Source organism: Danio rerio, chromosome 2, assembly GCF_049306965.1.
Source record: "Danio rerio strain Tuebingen ecotype United States chromosome 2, GRCz12tu, whole genome shotgun sequence".
NCBI lineage: Eukaryota > Metazoa > Chordata > Actinopteri > Cypriniformes > Danionidae > Danio > Danio rerio.
This window is the reverse complement of record NC_133177.1, coordinates 51,115,558-51,135,367: the sequence shown is the minus strand read 5'-3', so window position 1 is coordinate 51,135,367 and position 19,810 is coordinate 51,115,558. Positions and strand designations below refer to the sequence as shown.

Genomic DNA, 19,810 nt, shown 5'->3' with positions numbered 1-19,810 from the left:
CTCCAATTCATGAATTCTCTCACGGTGCATCATGGAATAGCATGCACACTTCAGAATCTCACCGGAAGTAGTAGGTCATCTGGGTACTTCTCACATAGGCTGCATTTGAAACCGCCTACTACTCAATAGGTACTGCATTTAAATGTAAACTTACTACTCGGCCGTTAGAAAAGCATGTTTTATACAGTATGAATGTAAGAAGTATAAATGGAACTCAGACATACCACATCCGCCCGTGTGAGTTGCGTCCCTTCACTCCCATTCATGAATTGTCTTGCAGTGCATCACTGTATAACGTAGTGTGCATGGGATGTGCACTTCAGAATCTCGCCGGAAGTGGTAGGTTATTCGGGTACTTCACGCATATTTTCGAATTCTATGAATTCAGACATACTACTGGGCTATCATACTGATTTTAGCATACTGTTATATAGTATGGTACTATGTGATTTCAGACGATTAGTTTGTTCAGGTGTGTTTGATTAGTGCTAAAGCAAAACTGGGGGGCACCGGTCCTCGAGGATCAAGTTTGCCCATCCCTGGTCTAGATTGTTTTGCATAAATTTCAGAATTAATTAAGCATTGTTCATCTGTGTGTTTCATAAAAATGAACCTTCACATTCTCCAGTCCACAGCATTCGACTTCAAGGTTGTTTAAATGGAATCAAACTCCTTATTTACCACAGTTAAGACTCAGCAGAAGAGCCAAGCAGAACATAAACATCAAACCATTTTCCAGAGATATAGCCTTTATCGTTTATTATCACTATATGATTTCTTAATCTGCATTAGATTTTCTACAGCTGATGTCAATTAATACATAACCTTTCAGTGTATTTGCTCAAATCAGAACAAGATTTATCATTTTACTTCCAGGGGAATAGCACACAAAATATATCTTCAAATGATATTGTGTAACATCAAACTTAATAACTTGCATTTATATGATGCACTTTATCTATTCATGGTTTCCATTTATTTACTCTTGTCTATTATTCTGTTGATAAAATGTTTACTACTTGTGTCTTTTTGTGTTAATATATCAAAAGGCTCTACAATATCTCACAAATCCCTCAGATTATGAAAATTAGAAACTTACTACAGTTCTACCCCAAAACTATTACAGCAGCTTTCAGCGCGAGACTGACATCTAGTGGACATACATAAATATGGGTTGACGCGCCATTCTTTTGCACACGTCACTTTCTCATTTCAAAGAAACGAAAGCAAAACGATAAGTTCAGCAAGACGCAAAACAATAAATTCAGCGAGACGCAAATCTGCTGAGTTGAAGCAGCAAGAGGGACAACAACCACACGCTTAGCACCACCGTGTTCAGGATTGTCTTCAAATGCAGACTCTTCTCTTCAAGGGTCTTCCGTCTGTTGGTTCTAGATTGTTTTGATTGTCCTGTGCGCATTTCAGAATTAAGGATCGTCCATCTGCATGTTCAAGAAAAAGGAACTAGAATCTAAATCTCACTTTTGTCACTACGTTACCAAACCTTTTTTCAAAGACATTGCCAAATCAACCCAAAACAAAAGCATATAGGCTATAGCCATCCTGTTTATCTGTCAGCAACTACGCAAAGTGAAATGGCAGAGGGCAGGTTTTCAGTAGATCAAAATAAGTTTGACTGTCCAATTTGTTTGGATCTTCTGAAGGAGCCAGTGACCATCCCCTGTGGACACAGTTACTGTATGAACTGCATTACTGACTGCTGGAGTCAAGATGAGCAGAGGAGAGTTTACAGCTGCCCTCAGTGCAGACAGACCTTCACTCCAAGACCTGCTTTAAACAAGAACGTGGTGATGGCAGAAATGGTGGAGAATCTAAAAGTGACAAAAGTCAAAACAACTGACCCTGCTCCCAGTTATGCTGGACCTGGAGATGTGGAGTGTGATGTTTGTACTGGAATAAAATATAAAGCCATCAAGTCGTGTCTGCTGTGTCTGGAATCTTACTGTCAGACTCACTTTGAGCGTCATGAGGCTTTTCGCACAGGTAAACGACACAAGATAACTGATGCCAGCGGACGAATCCAGGAGATGATCTGCCTAAAACATGATAAACTGCTGGAGGTTTACTGTCGCACTGACCAGAAGTGTATATGCTTACTGTGTACAATGGATGAACATAAAAATCATGACACTGTATCTTCTTCATCTGAGCGAACAGAGAAACAGGTAAAGAAGGAAAATTATGCAAATTATGTGCATTAATGTACAGCAACACTAACATTATCATTCTATAAAAATGAAAATCGATTAAATAAAAATTAAAAGTATTCAACAAATCTGAAAACTTTTCTTAAAATCTTAAAAGTGCCAAAGCTGCTCTATATTTTCTCTTTACACTGTTTATTCTCATTTATTCAACAGAAACATTTGGAAGACACACAGAGAAATCTGCAGCAGAAAATCCAGGAGCGAGAGAAGAAGATTCAGGTGCTGAAAGAGTCTTTAAAGACACACAAGGTGAGTTATAACATCTGAAAACGCATCTTAATAGTTTCAGGCTGGTCTGATTGTCTATATTCTCCACCAGAGCTCTGCACAGACAGCAGTGGAGGACAGTGAGAGGACATTTACTGAACTCATCCAGTCCATTGAGAGAAGACGATCTGAGGTCACACAGATGATCAGAGATCGAGAAAAGACTGAAGTGAGTCTAACTGAAGGACTCTTGAAGAAACTGGAGCAGGAGATTGAAGATATGAAGAGGAGAAACACTGAGCTGGAGCAGCTTTTACACACTGATGATCACATACATTTCCTACAGGTAACTGAGATGAAAAGTAAAGTATATTATATTAAAGTATCTTCTAAATGACAATTACTTAAACAATAAAGCTGATTAAGACACACATCTGATTCCTTTAAAAAAGCAATTGAATGAGGTGAAACTCAAGTCACTGAAGATTTAGAAATATAAACAAATATTAATGTTGGCTATGAGGATGCTGTAATGATGTCTTGTTGTCTTTTGTGTTGTTTTCTATTTTTCTCTCTAGAGATTCCAGTCTCTCTCTAAACCCTTGGAATCTACAGATTTATCCAGCACTGCTGTCAGTTCTGGCTTTCGTTATGAAGACGTGAGCAAATCTGTCTCTCAACTGAAAATAAAATTAGAGCAGATCTGTACAGAGGACATAGAAAACATACATGGACAAGGTAAAGTCACCATTTTTGACAACAAAAAACAAATATAATTTATGGACTTAATTCAAGAAAGAATTCCAGCAAAAATATTCACACTGTTCACAGTGAAACTTCATGCATAGAACAGAATAGTCATCTACATGAGCTACTAAAATACACAGAGAGATAGTTATTAGAAAATAACATGCATGTTATCATGTTGCTGTTACACTAATATTGAGTATGTTTACATGGACACCAACACTCAGATTTAAATATGATTAAAGGTCCCGTGAAGTGCTTTTTAATTCAATGTTTGGCAATCTGAACTAAAAAATGAAGAGAGAGTGATACAAAGTAGCCCCTCCCCTTTTTAAAATCAGCCAATAGTGTTTAGTTTTTCTCACAGCTCTGCCAGTGAGCGTGGTTAAGCTTAAGTTCATCAAATGAAAAACAAATGAGAAATGTCTTGATCTGATTGGTCAAGATTTTACCAACTGAAGTATGAGGTGACGTGATCCATTTAGGTGGAAGTGACAAACTGCAAGCTTTACATGTTTATATCTATAGATACAGCATTCACATTAGATGTCGCCTACGCTATTGTTGTCTATCGAAAGGAATGCGTCAATAGAGCTGCCATATTAGTACAGGGTAGCGTTCCTTTGAAATGAATGTGGGACCAATGTGCAGTGGAGCACTGGCTATCCGGAGCCATAGATATATAAACACATATGCATACAGTATATCTATAATCAGGAGTTTTCCTGGTGGTCAGTATGCAAACATTTTTTATTACATTATGAAAATTATAATTTTACATCACTTTTCTACATCGATGGATAAGTGACCGCTCGGGCATTGCCGACAAAGAGTATGTGTTTGTGTGCATGGAAATGTATTATCCTCCCTCCCTGTGAAATTTGCTTTCACTTCTATTTCTAAAGGAGGAAGCGATTCATTTGTGAATGAATCTCCGTTATGAATGACTAGTGTCATATCCCTGCATCTCAATGTGCATATCCACCTTTCTGGTCTAAATGGTACAGTGTGTAACATTTGTAATAGGCAATTTAGAGTGGACAGTATGCTCATTGAAGCACATGCACTGTTATGTTATCAGACACCCTTATAAGTTACTTCAAAAACTAGCCGTTACTTCTCTTAGCCGACAATAATACAAATGTTTGGCACTGCAATGTCTTGATTTAAAATTTTATTTACATTGCTTGCTGATTTTATCTCTAAGTTAGTATAATTATATTATATTATATTATATTTATAACTAAGTTAGCATAAGCCTAGAATTTATTGCAAGTTGGTGCTCCTTTGCCTCATGGTCAGGGCAGTAAGTGACTGTATCATCAATACTTGTTTAGCACAAAAGTTTGTAACATACAAAAACGTAAAAAATTGATTCTTCCTTATGAAATGATCTGCCTTTGTGCTTTGTTTACTCGTTACTACACACGTATGCAGCGCAAAAGCATCTTCAGATTGGCTTTAGTCTTTGAATAGTGGGATTGAATGACATTTGTCCTGGGAGCACTGTACAAATGTGGTGGCTGTATTAACGCACGCTCAAGGACCGTATACGATATCTACTGTATATATCAATGGTTTATATCAGTTTTACATCTTGTAATGCAAATTGTCATTGGTTTCCACCACACTAGCTTATAAATATCCTTGAAGATTAGCATACTGATACTAACATCTAAAAATATAAGACAATACTCTGATTAAGAGTCTACCGTGTAAACGGAGATTTTTGATTATCTTAATCTGACTAAAGTCATAATCAAACTAAATTAAGACATGTGGAGTATGCTGAATTAAGACAGGGAGTATGCTGATTTTGGTGGCATTATTGAAGTGCAGTACAGACATATTAGCATTATTAGCAAATACTATTATTAACATTTTGTAGTACTTTTCGCTACATTTTGCAACAGGACGCACACAAGCAGTTGTCAGACATTTGGCAACAAACAAATGAGAATGGCTTCAAGCAAGGGAGCACATTTTGGTGCAAGCCAAAAAACAATGACTATGCTGAGTATTCTGGAAGAAATGGACATTATAAAGTGCCTTGACTTTAAAGTGAATTTGTCACGAGGGCATGAATGAAAAGTTTTTGAATGAAATGGCCTGCTTGAGAAGTTGTATCCGCTGTCATTTGTTTGCACGCATGGAGAAATGAACTGCAAATGAACTTGTCGCAAATTTTTAAATAAAACACCCCAAATCACATATAGTGGCATGACGAACGCAAACTACTGTTGTGTAAAACGCTGGAGGAAATGGTTACTTTCATTCATTCATTCATTCATTTATTCATTCATTTTCTCTTTGGTTTAGTCCCTTTATTAATCAGGGGTCGCCACAGCAAAATGAACCGCCAACTTATCCAGCACATGCTTTATGCAGCGGATGCTATTCCAGCCACAACCCAACAATGGGAAACACTTAAACACACTCAATCACACTCATACGCTACGGTCAATTTAGGATATTTAATTCACCTACAGTGCATGTCTTTGGACTTGTGGGGGAAACCGGAGCACCCGGAAGAAACCCACGCCAACCCGGGGAAAACATGCAAACTCCACACAGAAATGCCAACCGACCCAGCCGACGCTCAAACCAGCGACCTTCTTGCTGTGAGGCGATCGTGCTACCCACTGAGCCACCGTGACGCCCCGGAAATGGTCACGTAATGATGTTAGTTGAACTATGTATTATAAAGTAAAATGGGAACATTTAAAAAGTAATTCATGTAACCACCTTAATAATATTATTGTCTTATTCAGATTAAGGAAAATAATTTGATTACCGATAACCATGTAAACGTAGTCACTGTTTGTTTCCACAGCAAGAAAAATGATCTTCTCAGCACTTCTGAGTACTTCTCACACTGAACCCACGACCAGGAAGGACTTCCAACAGTGTAAGCCAGTGTGAATAACACAAGGTCACTAAATTGTTCAGCTGCAGTGTCCAGTATTCAGTATTTGTGTGATACTGCTGCAGTTTCACTTCACACCAAATTTAACAGAGTATGTTTAAACCAGTTACATGCAAAAATGTATAAACTAAATGGCTATGCTGTACTTTATCTTTTTCAGATTTCCAGCAGCTCTCTCTGGATCAAAACACAGCACATCAACAGATCTGTCTGACTGAGGACAACACAGTGGCGACTTGGACTGATAGAGTTCAGCAGTATCCTGATCATCCTGACAGATTTGACAAATTTTTTGGTGTGTTGTGTAGAGAGAGCGTGAGCGGACGCTGTTACTGGGAGGTGGAGTGGAGCGGGAATGAGAGATTGTATGGAGTCGGTGTGGCCGTCTCTTATAAGACCATCAACAGGAAGGGAGACATGACTACAAGTGGATTTGGATTTAATGATCAGTCCTGGAGATTATTCTCATTTAAGTCCCGTTACACATTCTTGCACGATAGCAAACAGACTGAACTCTCTGTAGTTTCCAGATCCTCCAGAATAGGAGTGTATGTTGATCACAGAGCAGGTATTCTGTCCTTCTTCAGTGTCTCTGACACAACAATGAGCCTCATCCACAGAGTCCAGACCACATTCACTCAACCGCTCTATCCTGGGTTTTGGATAAATAAAGGTTCAAGGGTGAAAATTTGTCACATTTAAATCCTGACAAATCTTCAGATTATCACATGAATCGTATGTATCTGAGATACTAATCACTATAATAAGATTAGCAGCAAAAAATCACATTATATGTGTAAATCTTGGCTGCTGTAAATGGTCTAGGACTTCACATGATGGTATATCAGTGACGGGTAAAGAAACCAATCGTATTTGTACCAAATGTTGCATCATGTTTATGGGTGTGAAAAGTCCTCACAATTAAAGACAAGTGTGCAAAAATGTAAATAATTCACAAGAACAGGAAATCAGGTGATAATGTATGTAGATTTCTAATTTTTTTACTTTTTTCTTATTATGCATTTCTATTAAACATCACAGAAATAGTGGAAAATGCAGCCTAGTTGGTTTCTTTATTTCACAAATGCTGGTTTTGTTGTAACTGTATTCATCCAAAAATAAAAATAGATGCTCGATTTTGAATGATGTCTTACACTTTTCTGCATGACCAAAATGTCAGAAAAAATACAGCTCAAAAATAAGAGTAAAATAAGAGTTAGCCACACCTCATCATGACCTTGCATACTTAGAGTCCAAAGTTTCAAGAAGTAAATGGTTCATTCACAAATGCCTTAGAAGACATTTCTACCACAACACCCAGATATTTAAACAAGAAGAGTATCACTCACTATTGTACTTCACTGAAAGCATGGTAAACATCTGTTGGGAGCATATCTCACAACTTTTTAACACAAAACTAAATCAACCAACTTCAATGTCAGTTTCTTTGTTTTGCCTACATAAGCAACTGATTTCACCATTTCATTTCAGTAATAACTTGATCTTTCATAAAGAAATGTTATAAGGCAAACTAGCAAAAAATTTTCAAGAGAAACTACTCTTCTGATGTCCAATAGAGAATGGGAATCTACATCATGGTGAGCTGCATTCTGACATATTTTTGGACAAGCTTGGGATCTCACAATGTATACCAATGCAAAACACCACAGACACAGAAAAAGCTGACTGTTGTATAGTATTATCATTTGTAAACTATCTGTGTGTGTCTGAGAAGCTGAAAATATGCATTTCTATAATATTGTGTGGTGAAGTGGAGAGAAGACGAGCACAGATGCAGAGGAATCAGATCAAATAAATAAACCAGTTTATCCATTAGTGAAAGAGCTGCCACATTAAAATAAATTCATATATGACTTTCTACTTTATTTGTAGTCTAATGTTTACAGGTTAATACAAGTCAATGTATATGATACAATTATATATATAAATGATTCCACGTACTGTACAAGTGGCTCAAGCAAAACTTAAGATGACATGTAAGAAATTTATGCAGTGACCCTCCCATATGTGTTTAGGTAACAGGAACTACAGCTTTATTATCGATTGGGTGGCTTTTTTGTTTGTTTGTTTCCAGGATGACCTTTAAAGAGTGCAACAAATGCATTTTGTATTCCAGATCTGATGTAGGCCATCCAGATGACAACTTCAAATCTACATGAGTGTTTCCAGTGAAGTGAGCCCTATAGTTAGTTATGATATAACTTGCATTCTGTTAAATTATTTTCTTAAATTTTCACAATTACATCGTGTTATTATGTGAAATTTTCATTTATTGTTTGTTATTATGTGAAAAATGCCAAACACAAAGTGCCTTAGTCCGTCATTCAGCTCTGGTTTTAGCGTAAGACTGACACCTAGTGGATGCTTTTATTATTGTCAGTAACAGTTGAGTCACACGCCATACTTGTTTTGCACACGTCTCTACAACACAGGAAGCTATTTCAGCTACGCACTCAGAAGAAAACGAAACTTCAGCTTCCCTGTGTTTGATTCTGTCTGTGAGAAAACTCAGTGAAATGGCAGAAGCCAGTATTTCTGTGGCTCGGAATCAATTCAGCTGTTCAGTGTGTCTGGATCTCCTGAAGGAGCCAGTGACCATCCCCTGTGGACACAGTTACTGTATGAGCTGCATTACTGACTGCTGGAATCAAGATGAGCAGAGGAGAGTTTACAGCTGCCCTCAGTGCAGACAGACCTTCACTCCAAGACCTGCTTTAGGTAAAAACACCATGCTGGCTGAAGTGGTGGAGAAAGTGAAGATGACAAAAGTCCAAAAAGTTGATTCTGCACCCAGTTACGCTGGACCTGGAGATGTGGAGTGTGATGTTTGTACTGGAATAAAATATAAAGCCATCAAGTCGTGTCTGCTGTGTCTGGAATCTTACTGTCAGACTCACTTTGAGCGTCATGAGGCTTTTCGCACCGGTAAACGACACAAGATAACTGATGCCAGCGGACGAATCCAGGAGATGATCTGCCCAAAACATGATAAACTGCTGGAGGTTTACTGTCGAACTGACCAGAAGAGTATATGCTTACTGTGTACGATGGATGAACACAAAAATCATAACACTGTATCTTCTTCATCTGAGAGAACAAGGAAACAGGTAGACAAGGAAATCATGTGCATGTACAGCAACACTAATACTCCATAACTTCCAAAAAAAGTTTCAATAAAAACAAAAAGAAGCTTCAAAGCTATATAAATGTTACCTTTACACGGTGTATTCTCATTTGTTCAACAGAAACATTTGGTAAACATGCAGAGAAATCTGCAACAGACAATCCAGGAGAGAGAGAAGAAGATTCAAGAGCTGAAAGAGGCTGTGAAGACTCACAAGGTCAGTAATAAAATGTGAAAAAAGCATCTTAATAGTTTCCTGAGGGTCTGATTGTTTGTATTTTCTACCAGAGCTCCGCACAGACAGCAGTGGATGACAGTGAGAGGACATTTACTGAACTCATCCAGTACATTGAGAGAAGACGATCTGAGGTCACACAGATGATCAGAGATCGAGAAAAGACTGAAGTGAGTCGAGCTGAAGGACTCTTGAAGAAACTGGAGGAGGAGATTGAAGATATGAAGAGGAGAAACACTGAGCTGGAGCAGCTTTCACACACTGATGATCACATACATTTCCTACAGGTAACTGAGATCTGAATAACAGGACTGCGTGACCAATACTTTAATAGCAGTTTATTGATAGGAATAAGCATCAAATGCATATTAAAACAAAGCAAATGAATATTCATGAAGGTCAAATTCACACAACCCCACTGAAAACCCTGAAGCTGGAATGTGTTGAAGGATTCGGATTTATACCTTCCAATCCGTCTCAGCATGGATCAACTTTATCCTTTTCTCATCATCCTGTTTCTCATTATTTTTATTAAAGATGATTATTGGATAATGAATAAAGTTAACATTGCTTAATATAAGAATGTTCAGTGCATTTGCCTGTCTCTTTGAAACTATTTTCAGGAGCCACCAAACTAGGTCCGAGGTCACGGAGACCTTAAGTGGAGCTGAGGGCTGAGGACTGTCTATTTTTATTTCTATAAGTTAATACTATCTAAAATGTCTAAAGTGATTTTGCTATTTTTACAGTTTAATTCTTTTAAAGTGATTCTACTTTTTACCAAAGCCATATCACCCTGCAGCCAAGACCGGTTGCTCACTGAAGCTAAGCAGGGCAGAGCCTGGTCAGTACCTGGATGGGAGACCACTAGGTTGCTGTTGGAAGTGGTGTTAGTGAGGCCAGCAGGGGGCGTGAGTCCTAATGCTCCAGTAAAAGTGAAGGGGACACTATACTGTCAGTGGGCGCCGTCTTTCGGATGAGTCGTTAAACCGAGGTCCTGACTCTCTCTGTGGTCATTAAAAATCCCAGTGCACTTCTCGTAAAGAGCAGCGGTGTAACCCCGGTGTCCTGGCCAAAGTCCCTCAATCGGCCCTTACGATCATGGCCTCCCAATCATCCCCATCCACCGAATTGGCTCCATAACTGTTTCTCGACTCCACTAATAGCTGGTGTGTGGTGAGCACACTGGTTGTCCTGTGGCAGCTGTCATGATTGTAAATCGCTTTGGGTGTATGGCCATACACAATAAATGTGCTATATAAGATTACATTATTCAAGATAGACTTTGTGTAGTAAGGATATAACTGCCTGAATGTAGATGATACCGGTTTTTAACCAGTTTTGATAAAAACGGCTGAGTGTACACTCAGCCTTGGGTAAGAAACAGATTGTACTTTAAGTGTGTGTGTTGAATTTGATCGTGGATCCGTTTCACAGGTCTGGAGTCATCTCTAAACAGTATAGTGGATGTCTGATGTTTATATGCTTAAGATATTGTTCAGAATTATACGCACGCACCCACCTGGAAATTTTCCTAGTCTATCTGTGTTTTAACCAATCAGGTTAGAACACCTATATGACGTTATGTGAGAGTATAATTGTTATTGATTTGTGATTATAAGCATAGCCACCTAGGAACTCATTACTGGTCATTCTTTAGGTTAAAACGGTATATAATCCCTACAGTGTTATTAAAGATTCATTTAGAAACAAACTCTGGGTGGTGATGAGCATGCATGAATATAATTTAATGATGGTTTTCTGTTTGTTCTCTCTAGAGATTCCAGTCTCTCTCTGAACCCTTGGAATCTACGGATGTGTTCAATTTTGCTGTCAGTTCTGACTCCCCTTATGAAGACGTGAGCAAATCTGTCTCTCAAATGAAAGAACAAATGGAAGAGTTCTGCACAAGGAAGACAGAAACCCTACATAGTCAAGGTAAAGTATTGCAAAACTACCAAAAGCAAGATTATTTCCTTGAATAAACCCCAAAGCAGGATGGACATCCTTTAACATTAGCCTTTTTGGCACATGACCTACGCACATCAGTTCACTCCCATTCATATAGTCTTTCCTGAGGCCTCATGGGATAGTAAAGTGTCCATTTTGATGCCATTTTAAATACTTCAAAATCAGACACTTTACTCAGTTCACATACTCTTTTTTTTTTTTTGCTTACTGTATAGTAGGAATGTATGTGATTTCAGACACACAGAGGGAGTGAACAGAATAATAAAACACACAAGTCTAAAAACATCACAAGGAATTGAAATTACACCTATAGAGGGTTTTCATGACATGTCATCAGTTGGGCATATTGTAGTGCAGAATTTAAACGCCACTGAACCGAACCAAACTTGCATATTTTGCTGATTAAAAATAGTCAAGTTTTGGTTTGTAATCAGAATCAGTTTTATTGCCAAGTGTGCTTACACATACAAGGAATTTGTTTTGGCTACAGAAGCTTCCAGTGTACATAAGGTGACAAGTGACAACACAAAATAAATATGAAAAAAAAGATGATAACCATTAAACAGAGATGCAATTAGTCAAAAGCTCTGGATATTGAGTTGTATGAATAGATTTGTTATCGATCTATAATACCTTTGTTATAGATATTGTTGCATAGAGAAAGTATTGCATTGTCTTTTTGCATTGCAAAAAGTATTGCATCGACATACTTGTCTTTTGGACAGTAGGGCAATATTTAATTGTGTCGGACCAGAAATAAAACTATTTAGAGTACTAAAGACTGCCAGAAATTTAACAAATCAAGCTGAAGAAAGCCTATTGAATTCAGTTTATCAAAATATTACACATTCTGCTGCACACCAAGTCTTTCTCTATATTTAGCTGGTTACACAGGGTATTTTCATGCTTTAGATGGCATAAAAAATCAATGTATTTAGGTGTCGATAACTGTGCAATAGGATTAGGCCTGTCACAATAATCAATATATTGACTTATCACGCAATACTTGAAGATGACCTAAATAATTTTATCCTTTCCAATATATATCAATATATATATATATATATATATATATATATATATATATATATATATATATATATATATATATATATATATATATATACAAATTCACAAATAATGCAAAGTAATTTTACAATGATATTTACATTCTACCTCACTGGTGTCAAAGTTTATAATTGGACATTTACCTAATAGGACCCTTAATAGTATGTATTATATTACATTTACCTTTTTAACATCAAATTATATAATCTAAATAACCTTAATAATGATATGTATTTTAAAGTGTGTATGGCTGTTTGCATTATTATGCTGTTATATAATCATTATATAATTAGTGGCATAAAATTATCTCATAATGACAATAATATTGTATATCGCAACAATTTCTGTGACAGTATATCCAACAACAAAAATTCCTTATCATGACAGGCCTAACTAGGGCTGTAGAATATTGGAAAAGTCTGACATTGCAATATTTTGTTTTACTGGAATATACATTGCGATGTGAATATATTTTCACTAGATTATTTGAATTAGATCTATTTGAAAAGATTTCATTCATTTAGATTGACTGAGATGGTCAAGTCCTTTTTTATGCAGTGAATCTGCATAAATGATAATCAATTGATAATCAGCAAAAATACATAAATAATAAACAGTGCTTTATGGTGTTCTGGGGAGTCTAGCAGTATTCAAGTACAGCAATTGAACAATCAAATGTAAAAAGTATGGTCATCATTGTATGAATAGTCAAACATAATTTTTATTTAGATATTTAATAATATCTCTATCTTTTCATCTTTAATAAATAATCTAATTCTGCGATATTGTTCAGCCCTAATATATATTGTTGTTTACATCAGAGTATCTTCATAATAGCTTTGTATATGATTAACTGATGAAATCGTGATGTAAGTAAAACACTATTCAGTGTTCAGAAATCTGGCCTGCTCTTTCCTGTAACAGGGAGATACAGCTGAGAGGAGAAAGCCGGATAGATGATAGAAATGGATATGAAATTTAAGCTATTTACTCTGCAGTATCATTAACGTTGTCTTTTTTTCCCCCATAGCAACACAGATCAGTATTATTTACCAGATTGAACCCAAGACCAGGAAGGACTTCCTACAATGTAAGTTAGTAAAACGATACATGCTGTTCAAATGAGCAATATGACATTAATTTTACATCATGTTTTATAGAATTTGTGTTCTTAAGGATCATGAGAGGTATTTTCCTGATACTAGTTAAATCTGAGATATTATATTAACTGTTATTTGAAATCACATATCTGGGTTTCCATGCCAACATGAAGCAAGTCTCAGTCAAATCAAAGTTTAGAAAAAAGGAAAAGAAAAATCCCAAATGTGAATTAAGCGTGTTTCCATAAAGATGTTAGAGTGGCTGAGGGTCTACTCCCACTGGGTAAAGTTGGCTTGAACCATGCAGAAGCGCACTTGTCGCCCCTTGCCCCTCCCCCTCGGCCAGCACTTGCACTGCATTTTGCCCTCCCTGCTAAAGCACGCTTGCGTCATTGATGATGTGACTTCAGTTAGGAAGTGAAGCGCTCTCGCTCAGCAAAGTGGACAATGCATTAGTTATATCATTTTGTATTATTTATAGTCATTTAGAATCCAGTGACACACTTAAATATTTTGCAGAACAGATCAAATTATCATAAAAGTCCTTGTGCAGCACCTATTAGGAGGTTTGCTGAAGGTGCAGCTGATGTGCAGCGAGGGATTTGTATCTTTAATAAACTATGACAGTTTGCGTTCATTGTAAAGTAAGAATGATTAGTTAATTAATTTGATGTGCAAATCACATGAATTGCTTGAGTTCAAAAATCTTAACCAATCAGGAGCTTTCTCTTGTGGGGGCATGTTTATAACGTAGCCCCTGTTGTTGGTGTCCCGGGGGAAAAATCCTCCTGCCTACACCGACAACAATTAATCAAACTGGGCTTGGCTGTGTCAGAAGCACCACTGAAAGCCTCCATCATCCAGGTACAGTTTATGGAGGAGTTTATGAACTCGCAGAGCTGGGTGCACCTCTGAAAGTATCTAGTGGACTCAGACACTGCTCCAAACGAATCGATGCTGTTTTTAGCCTTCATAAAGCACATAAACACAGTTATTCTCTCAATAAAATCCATGTTAGCCATTTAGCGACAAAGCTACAGTCACCAGTCAGAAAGAAGCCCCGCCCAATTCACGTCTGTTGTGAAGTAAATGTGACGCACGAATAAAGCAGAATTTGACGCGCAAATAAAGCAAGTAAAATCTAATGTTCATGTGTCTATTTCAGCGCAAATAGTGCAATTTATGCACGTGTTCAGCATCTGGTGTGAACACAGCATGAAAGGAGCAGCTTTAAGGAGTAACGAAACGTTATTTGTGGGAGTTTTGAGCTGAAACTTAACGTAAACATCAGAGACTTATTTTACATCTTGTAAAAAGGAGTATAATAGGTCCCCTTTAAAACCCCACACTTAACTGATATCCAGACATTTTTACTGATGTAGCAATATTTATTATTGTGATACTTGTATTTTTTGTTATGTTGGATTACGCAGAATGACACAAAAAAATTTTGAAAAACAAAACAAAATATACTTTCTTTCTCAGATTTCCAGCAGCTCTCTCTGGATCCAAACACAGCCCATAAACACCTCCGTCTGTCTGATGGCAACAGAGTGGCGACTAATACTGACAAAGTCCAGCGGTATCCTGATCATCCCGACAGATTTGACAACTTTTCTGGGGTGTTGTGTAGAGAGAGTGTGAGCGGACGCTGTTACTGGGAGGTGGAGTGGAGACCGAATGAGGGTGATTATGGGATGGGTGTAGCGCTCGCTTATAAGAGCATCAAGAGAAAGGCACAGAGATATATTAGTGGATTTGGATGTAATGATCAGTCCTGGAGTTTGTTCTGCTCTAACTCCCGTTACACATTTAGGCGCAATGGCCAACAGAAGAAACTCTGTGTATTTCCCATCTCCTCTAGGATAGGAGTGTATGTGGATCCCAAAGCAGGAATTCTGTCCTTCTTCAGCGTCTCTGACACAAAAATGAGCCTCATCTGCAGAGTCCAGACCACATTCACTGAACCGCTCTACCCTGGGTTTTGGGTTTATAAGTCAAAGGTGAATCTGTGTCATCTTAAAACATTTCACCCAGACTGTGATAATTTTGACGATTAGTAAATGATGCATTCTTTTTTCTATTCAGTATTATATTTAAACCACTGAAATAGTATGCGCATATCTTATGTAATTAATAAAAACGAGATCTATCCAACAGTGTTTGTAAAGAGCGAGTCATAGTGTATGGTAAAATGATTGTAATCTAGGGTTGTCACAATACTGGAATTCGGTACCAATCAATACTGAAATTTTAAAAACGTCCATTTCCCGCTAACATTTGAGCACTGTTGAGCGTGTTCTTTAACGCTGCTGATTTGTCGTTGTGTTTACGTGCTCAACAGAAATGGCTGTGATTGGCTGTAAAGGTAATCAGTTCACTAAACTCACTGCTGTTTACTGAGTGTAAAAATAGATACAGATACGCTGGAATGTTTCAAAGACACAATTCATCAGCGGATCGCTCGTATGTCAGCTTATAGACAAATTATCTGGTAGACATGACATTCCAGTGTACTGTATCTGTGGTTACACTCAATAAACAGTTGTGAGTTCGGTGAACTGATGACCTTCACAGCCAATCACAGTCATGTGTTTAGCATGGACAAATCAGAGCTGTTTAAAAACGCTCTCAAATGTTCAGTGGAAATGGACGTTTTTAAAATTCCAGTATTGTGACGACCCTATTGTAATCATTACAGTTTTATTTTAAAATTGGTTTGGCAAAAAGATATTGGTAAATTTTCAAACTGTTAGTACATATATTACAACAGACCATCAATGGTGCCATTTTAGTCAACATTTCAGCATATTTTCAATCGTGTTAGTACAATACACAATCAAAAAATATCCTTTCACTACACAGAATGTGTGTATTTTATCTACAGACATATTTTATTTACAGTAACTGCCAGTTACAGTAACTATTACTATCAAGCTTTTGATTTGCATATTTTACTATTCAGTGTAATACATGTTTCTGTCATTGAATTTAATTAATCTTAATGTTCAATCATTCATTCATTTTCTTTTTAGCTTAGTCCCTTTATTAATCAGGGGTTGCCACAGCGGAATGAACCGCCAACTTATCCAGCATAGGTTTTAGGCAGCAGATGCCCTTTCAACTGCAACCCATCACTGGGAAACACCTATACACTCTCATTTTTTATTTATTATTGCCACATCAATAACTTATGGGTATTTCGTGGCAAAATGGATATACATAAAATATTACAGGATAAAAACAAATTCGTATTACACTAAAAAAGTTACTTAGACAAATATATAAAATATAAATATACAATTCACAGTTTATTCAAAGAATCAACTATAATAATAATAATAATTAAATATGATTTTTCAGTTAAATTTTTGATAATAATTTAATACTACCTTTTTAAAAATGTCCATCAAAGTTCTCTCCCTATATAAATGTTGTCTAATGGAATTTAAACTTCTACATTCCAACAAAATATGTTTGATGGGAAGAGCAGCCTGGCAGTAATTACATTTAGGTGATTCTTCGTTAATCAGTAAATATAAATTTGTCAACCTAGAATGACCAATTCGACATCTGGTATAGACCGTCTGATCATGCCTGGTCTCAAAAATTATAATTTGCTAAATGTATTTAATTTATATTTTGGTTAACATCATGTAATTTATTATTTATGCAGTTTTCCCATTCCCTTTGCCATGTTTCGTTTGTGTACAAATTGATTGTGGGTTTCATTAAATATTCTGTCAAATTCAAGATAGCCTGTTTCATACACTCTCATCTACACACAAATACTACAGACAATTTAGATTATTCAATTCACCTGTAATGCATGTCTTTGGACTATGGGGGAAACCGGAGCACCCAGAGGAAACCCCCACGAACACAGGGAGAACATGCAAACTCCACAAAGAAATGCCAACTGACGCAGCCAGGGCTAAAACCAGTAACCTTCTTGCTGTGAGGCAATCGTGCTACCCACTGTGCCATCGCAAAGCTCAATATTCAGTCATTCATTCATTTTCTTTTCGACTTAGTCTCTTTATTAATCAGGGGTCGCCACAGCGGAATGAACAACCAACTTATCCAGCATATGTTTCACGCAGCGGATGCCCTTTCAGATGCAACCCATCTCTGGGAAACATGCATACATATTCACACTCCTACACTACGGACAATTTAGCCAACCCAATTCACATGTACCGCATGTCTTTTGGACTGTGTAGGAAACCGGAGCACCCAAAGGAAAACCACGCGATGTCCATTATGTCCATTCATTTCAACTTGTTATATTGTCTATTAAGTTACAAATTGCTGCAAGTGTTTCAGTCAAGAAATACCAATTACTGTAGTAAATACTTTTTGCTTGTCTATGTAAATGACTTGATGTGTCTTAGATCATGTTTTGATGTTATATAAATCTTTTTTTTGTCAGTTTGTCTGATCATAAGTGTAACATTTTGCTGTGATGATGGTGTATACAGGTAAAAAATACAGTAATGTTCATTTAGCATTGATTTGTAACCTCTACCGTGTATTGTTTGCTACTGAATGAATTGAAATACTACAGTATGTTGAATAAAGAGACACTTGGGATGACAAAGTTACCATGTTACTATGACCATTTATGTGAAGCTGCTATACAAATAAAGCTGAATTGAATTGAACAAACAAAACTGTGGAATTAATTATATTGTATAAGTACTTGTAACCACAATAAAGTTCCACTATGCACAGAATGTTTGTGTTTGCTGTTATTGCTGTATGGTTCCAGTTATTTATGAACTCAAAACTGATTTAAACATTTTCGGTGGAAATCATGAACGTCTGTTTCTGCCTCAGGGTAAAATGTATTTAATTTCTGATATTGTGACAAATAATAATAACAATCGAAAATGTATAGCTGCAAGCAGCAATAATGGGGCCTAGCAGTCCAAAGGCCATGAGCAGCAAACTCTACAGAAAGCATCAGATCAAGTGAAACAGTGAGTTCTGAATAAAAGTGTAGTTTACGCATTCATTCATTTTCTTTCAGCTGTCCTTCCCTTTATTCATCAGGGGTTGCCACAGCGGAATGAACCACCAACTTATCAAGCATATGTTTTACACAGTGGATGCCCTTTCAGTTGCAAGCCAGTACTGAGAAACACCCATATAATCTCATTCACACACACATACACTACAGCCAATTTAGCTTATTCAATTCACCTATAGCGCATGTCTTTGGACTGTGTGGGAAACCAGAGCACCCAGAGGAAACTCACACCAACACAGGAGGAACATGGAAACTCCACACAAAATGCTAACTGGCCCAGCCGGGACTTGAACTAGTGACCATCTTGCTGTGAGGTGACAGCGCTAAACACTGCACCACTGTGCCACCCCATAGCAGAAGCTATTAGCATTTTTCTACTTTTCTTTATGTCTTTCAGCCACAAAGCTCCGAAATGTTTAGGGCATGTTGTTGAAAATGCATACCAATTTCTGTGATGATACCTTAATGCGTTTCTAAAATATAGCATTTTTTGACCAAATTCAAAATGGCTGACACCTGAAATGGCAAAAATGAGATATATTGGATATCATTCAATTCAGATTGTCACTCTAAATTTAATAAGACTAATTTTGTTCATTTTGGCTGAAGCGTTGATGAGGTATAAGCGAAAATATTTTTCATATCTCCTGACCATGAGGTGACAGTCAGGCGTCATAACATACACCAAGTTTGAGTGAATACAGTTAAGCGTTGAGAAGATATAGCCTAAAGTATTATTTTGCTTGTTTTTTGCATTATTTTGTCACTAATTTAATTGCATTTTATTTGAGAACGGCTTCCTGCAGTTTATGTTTTATCATTTTTCAGCAGTCTATGATCATCTGACAACTGTTCTGTCAACGATCCTGATACTGTCCAGACAAAACTGGTTCTTAATGGAGGAATCATCTTTGTCATCCAACAGGAGGGTTGGGTGTGCTTGATTGATTTTTTTTATTATTAATATTATTACAAGTAGATACTGGGAGTAGTAATTGCAAGTGTTGAATATTGGGAGGTTACCTCATATCCCCCCCACAAAATATGCCCCTGTCTGACACTAACACAGTCCTCAAGTCAGGGCTGGATCTAAAAATCACTGCCTAAACCATCATTCACTATTCCCAACATTAGTTCTCTAACATAGTCGA

At 37.1% G+C, this 19,810-nt stretch overlaps 2 protein-coding genes across 4 annotated transcripts; both read left to right on the top strand.

The window, feature by feature from the left end:
• The first annotated feature begins 1,155 nt into the window (after positions 1-1,155).
• Positions 1,156-7,251, top strand: ftr20 (finTRIM family, member 20). Of its 3 annotated transcripts, none has more exons than XM_021468048.3 (6): positions 1,156-2,186; positions 2,382-2,477; positions 2,548-2,781; positions 3,014-3,173; positions 6,016-6,090; positions 6,269-7,251. In XM_021468048.3, the coding sequence occupies exons 1-6, from the start codon at positions 1,596-1,598 to the stop codon at positions 6,808-6,810; spliced, it is 1,698 nt and encodes a 565-aa protein (XP_021323723.2). In that variant the 5' UTR covers positions 1,156-1,595; the 3' UTR covers positions 6,811-7,251. The 3 variants fall into 3 exon arrangements, 1 of the variants encoding a protein (XP_021323723.2); XR_012394292.1 differs by having other exon boundaries at positions 1,160-2,186; positions 3,014-5,864; XR_012394293.1 differs by having other exon boundaries at positions 1,170-2,186; positions 3,014-3,094.
• Positions 7,252-8,529: 1,278 nt separating this feature from the next.
• Positions 8,530-18,363, top strand: ftr05 (finTRIM family, member 5). Its single transcript, XM_073930330.1, has 6 exons — positions 8,530-9,236; positions 9,375-9,470; positions 9,542-9,775; positions 11,267-11,426; positions 13,558-13,617; positions 15,113-18,363. Exons 1-6 carry the CDS (start codon positions 8,646-8,648, stop codon positions 15,685-15,687), a joined length of 1,716 nt encoding a protein of 571 aa, XP_073786431.1. The 5' UTR covers positions 8,530-8,645; the 3' UTR covers positions 15,688-18,363.
• The last annotated feature ends 1,447 nt before the right edge of the window (positions 18,364-19,810 follow it).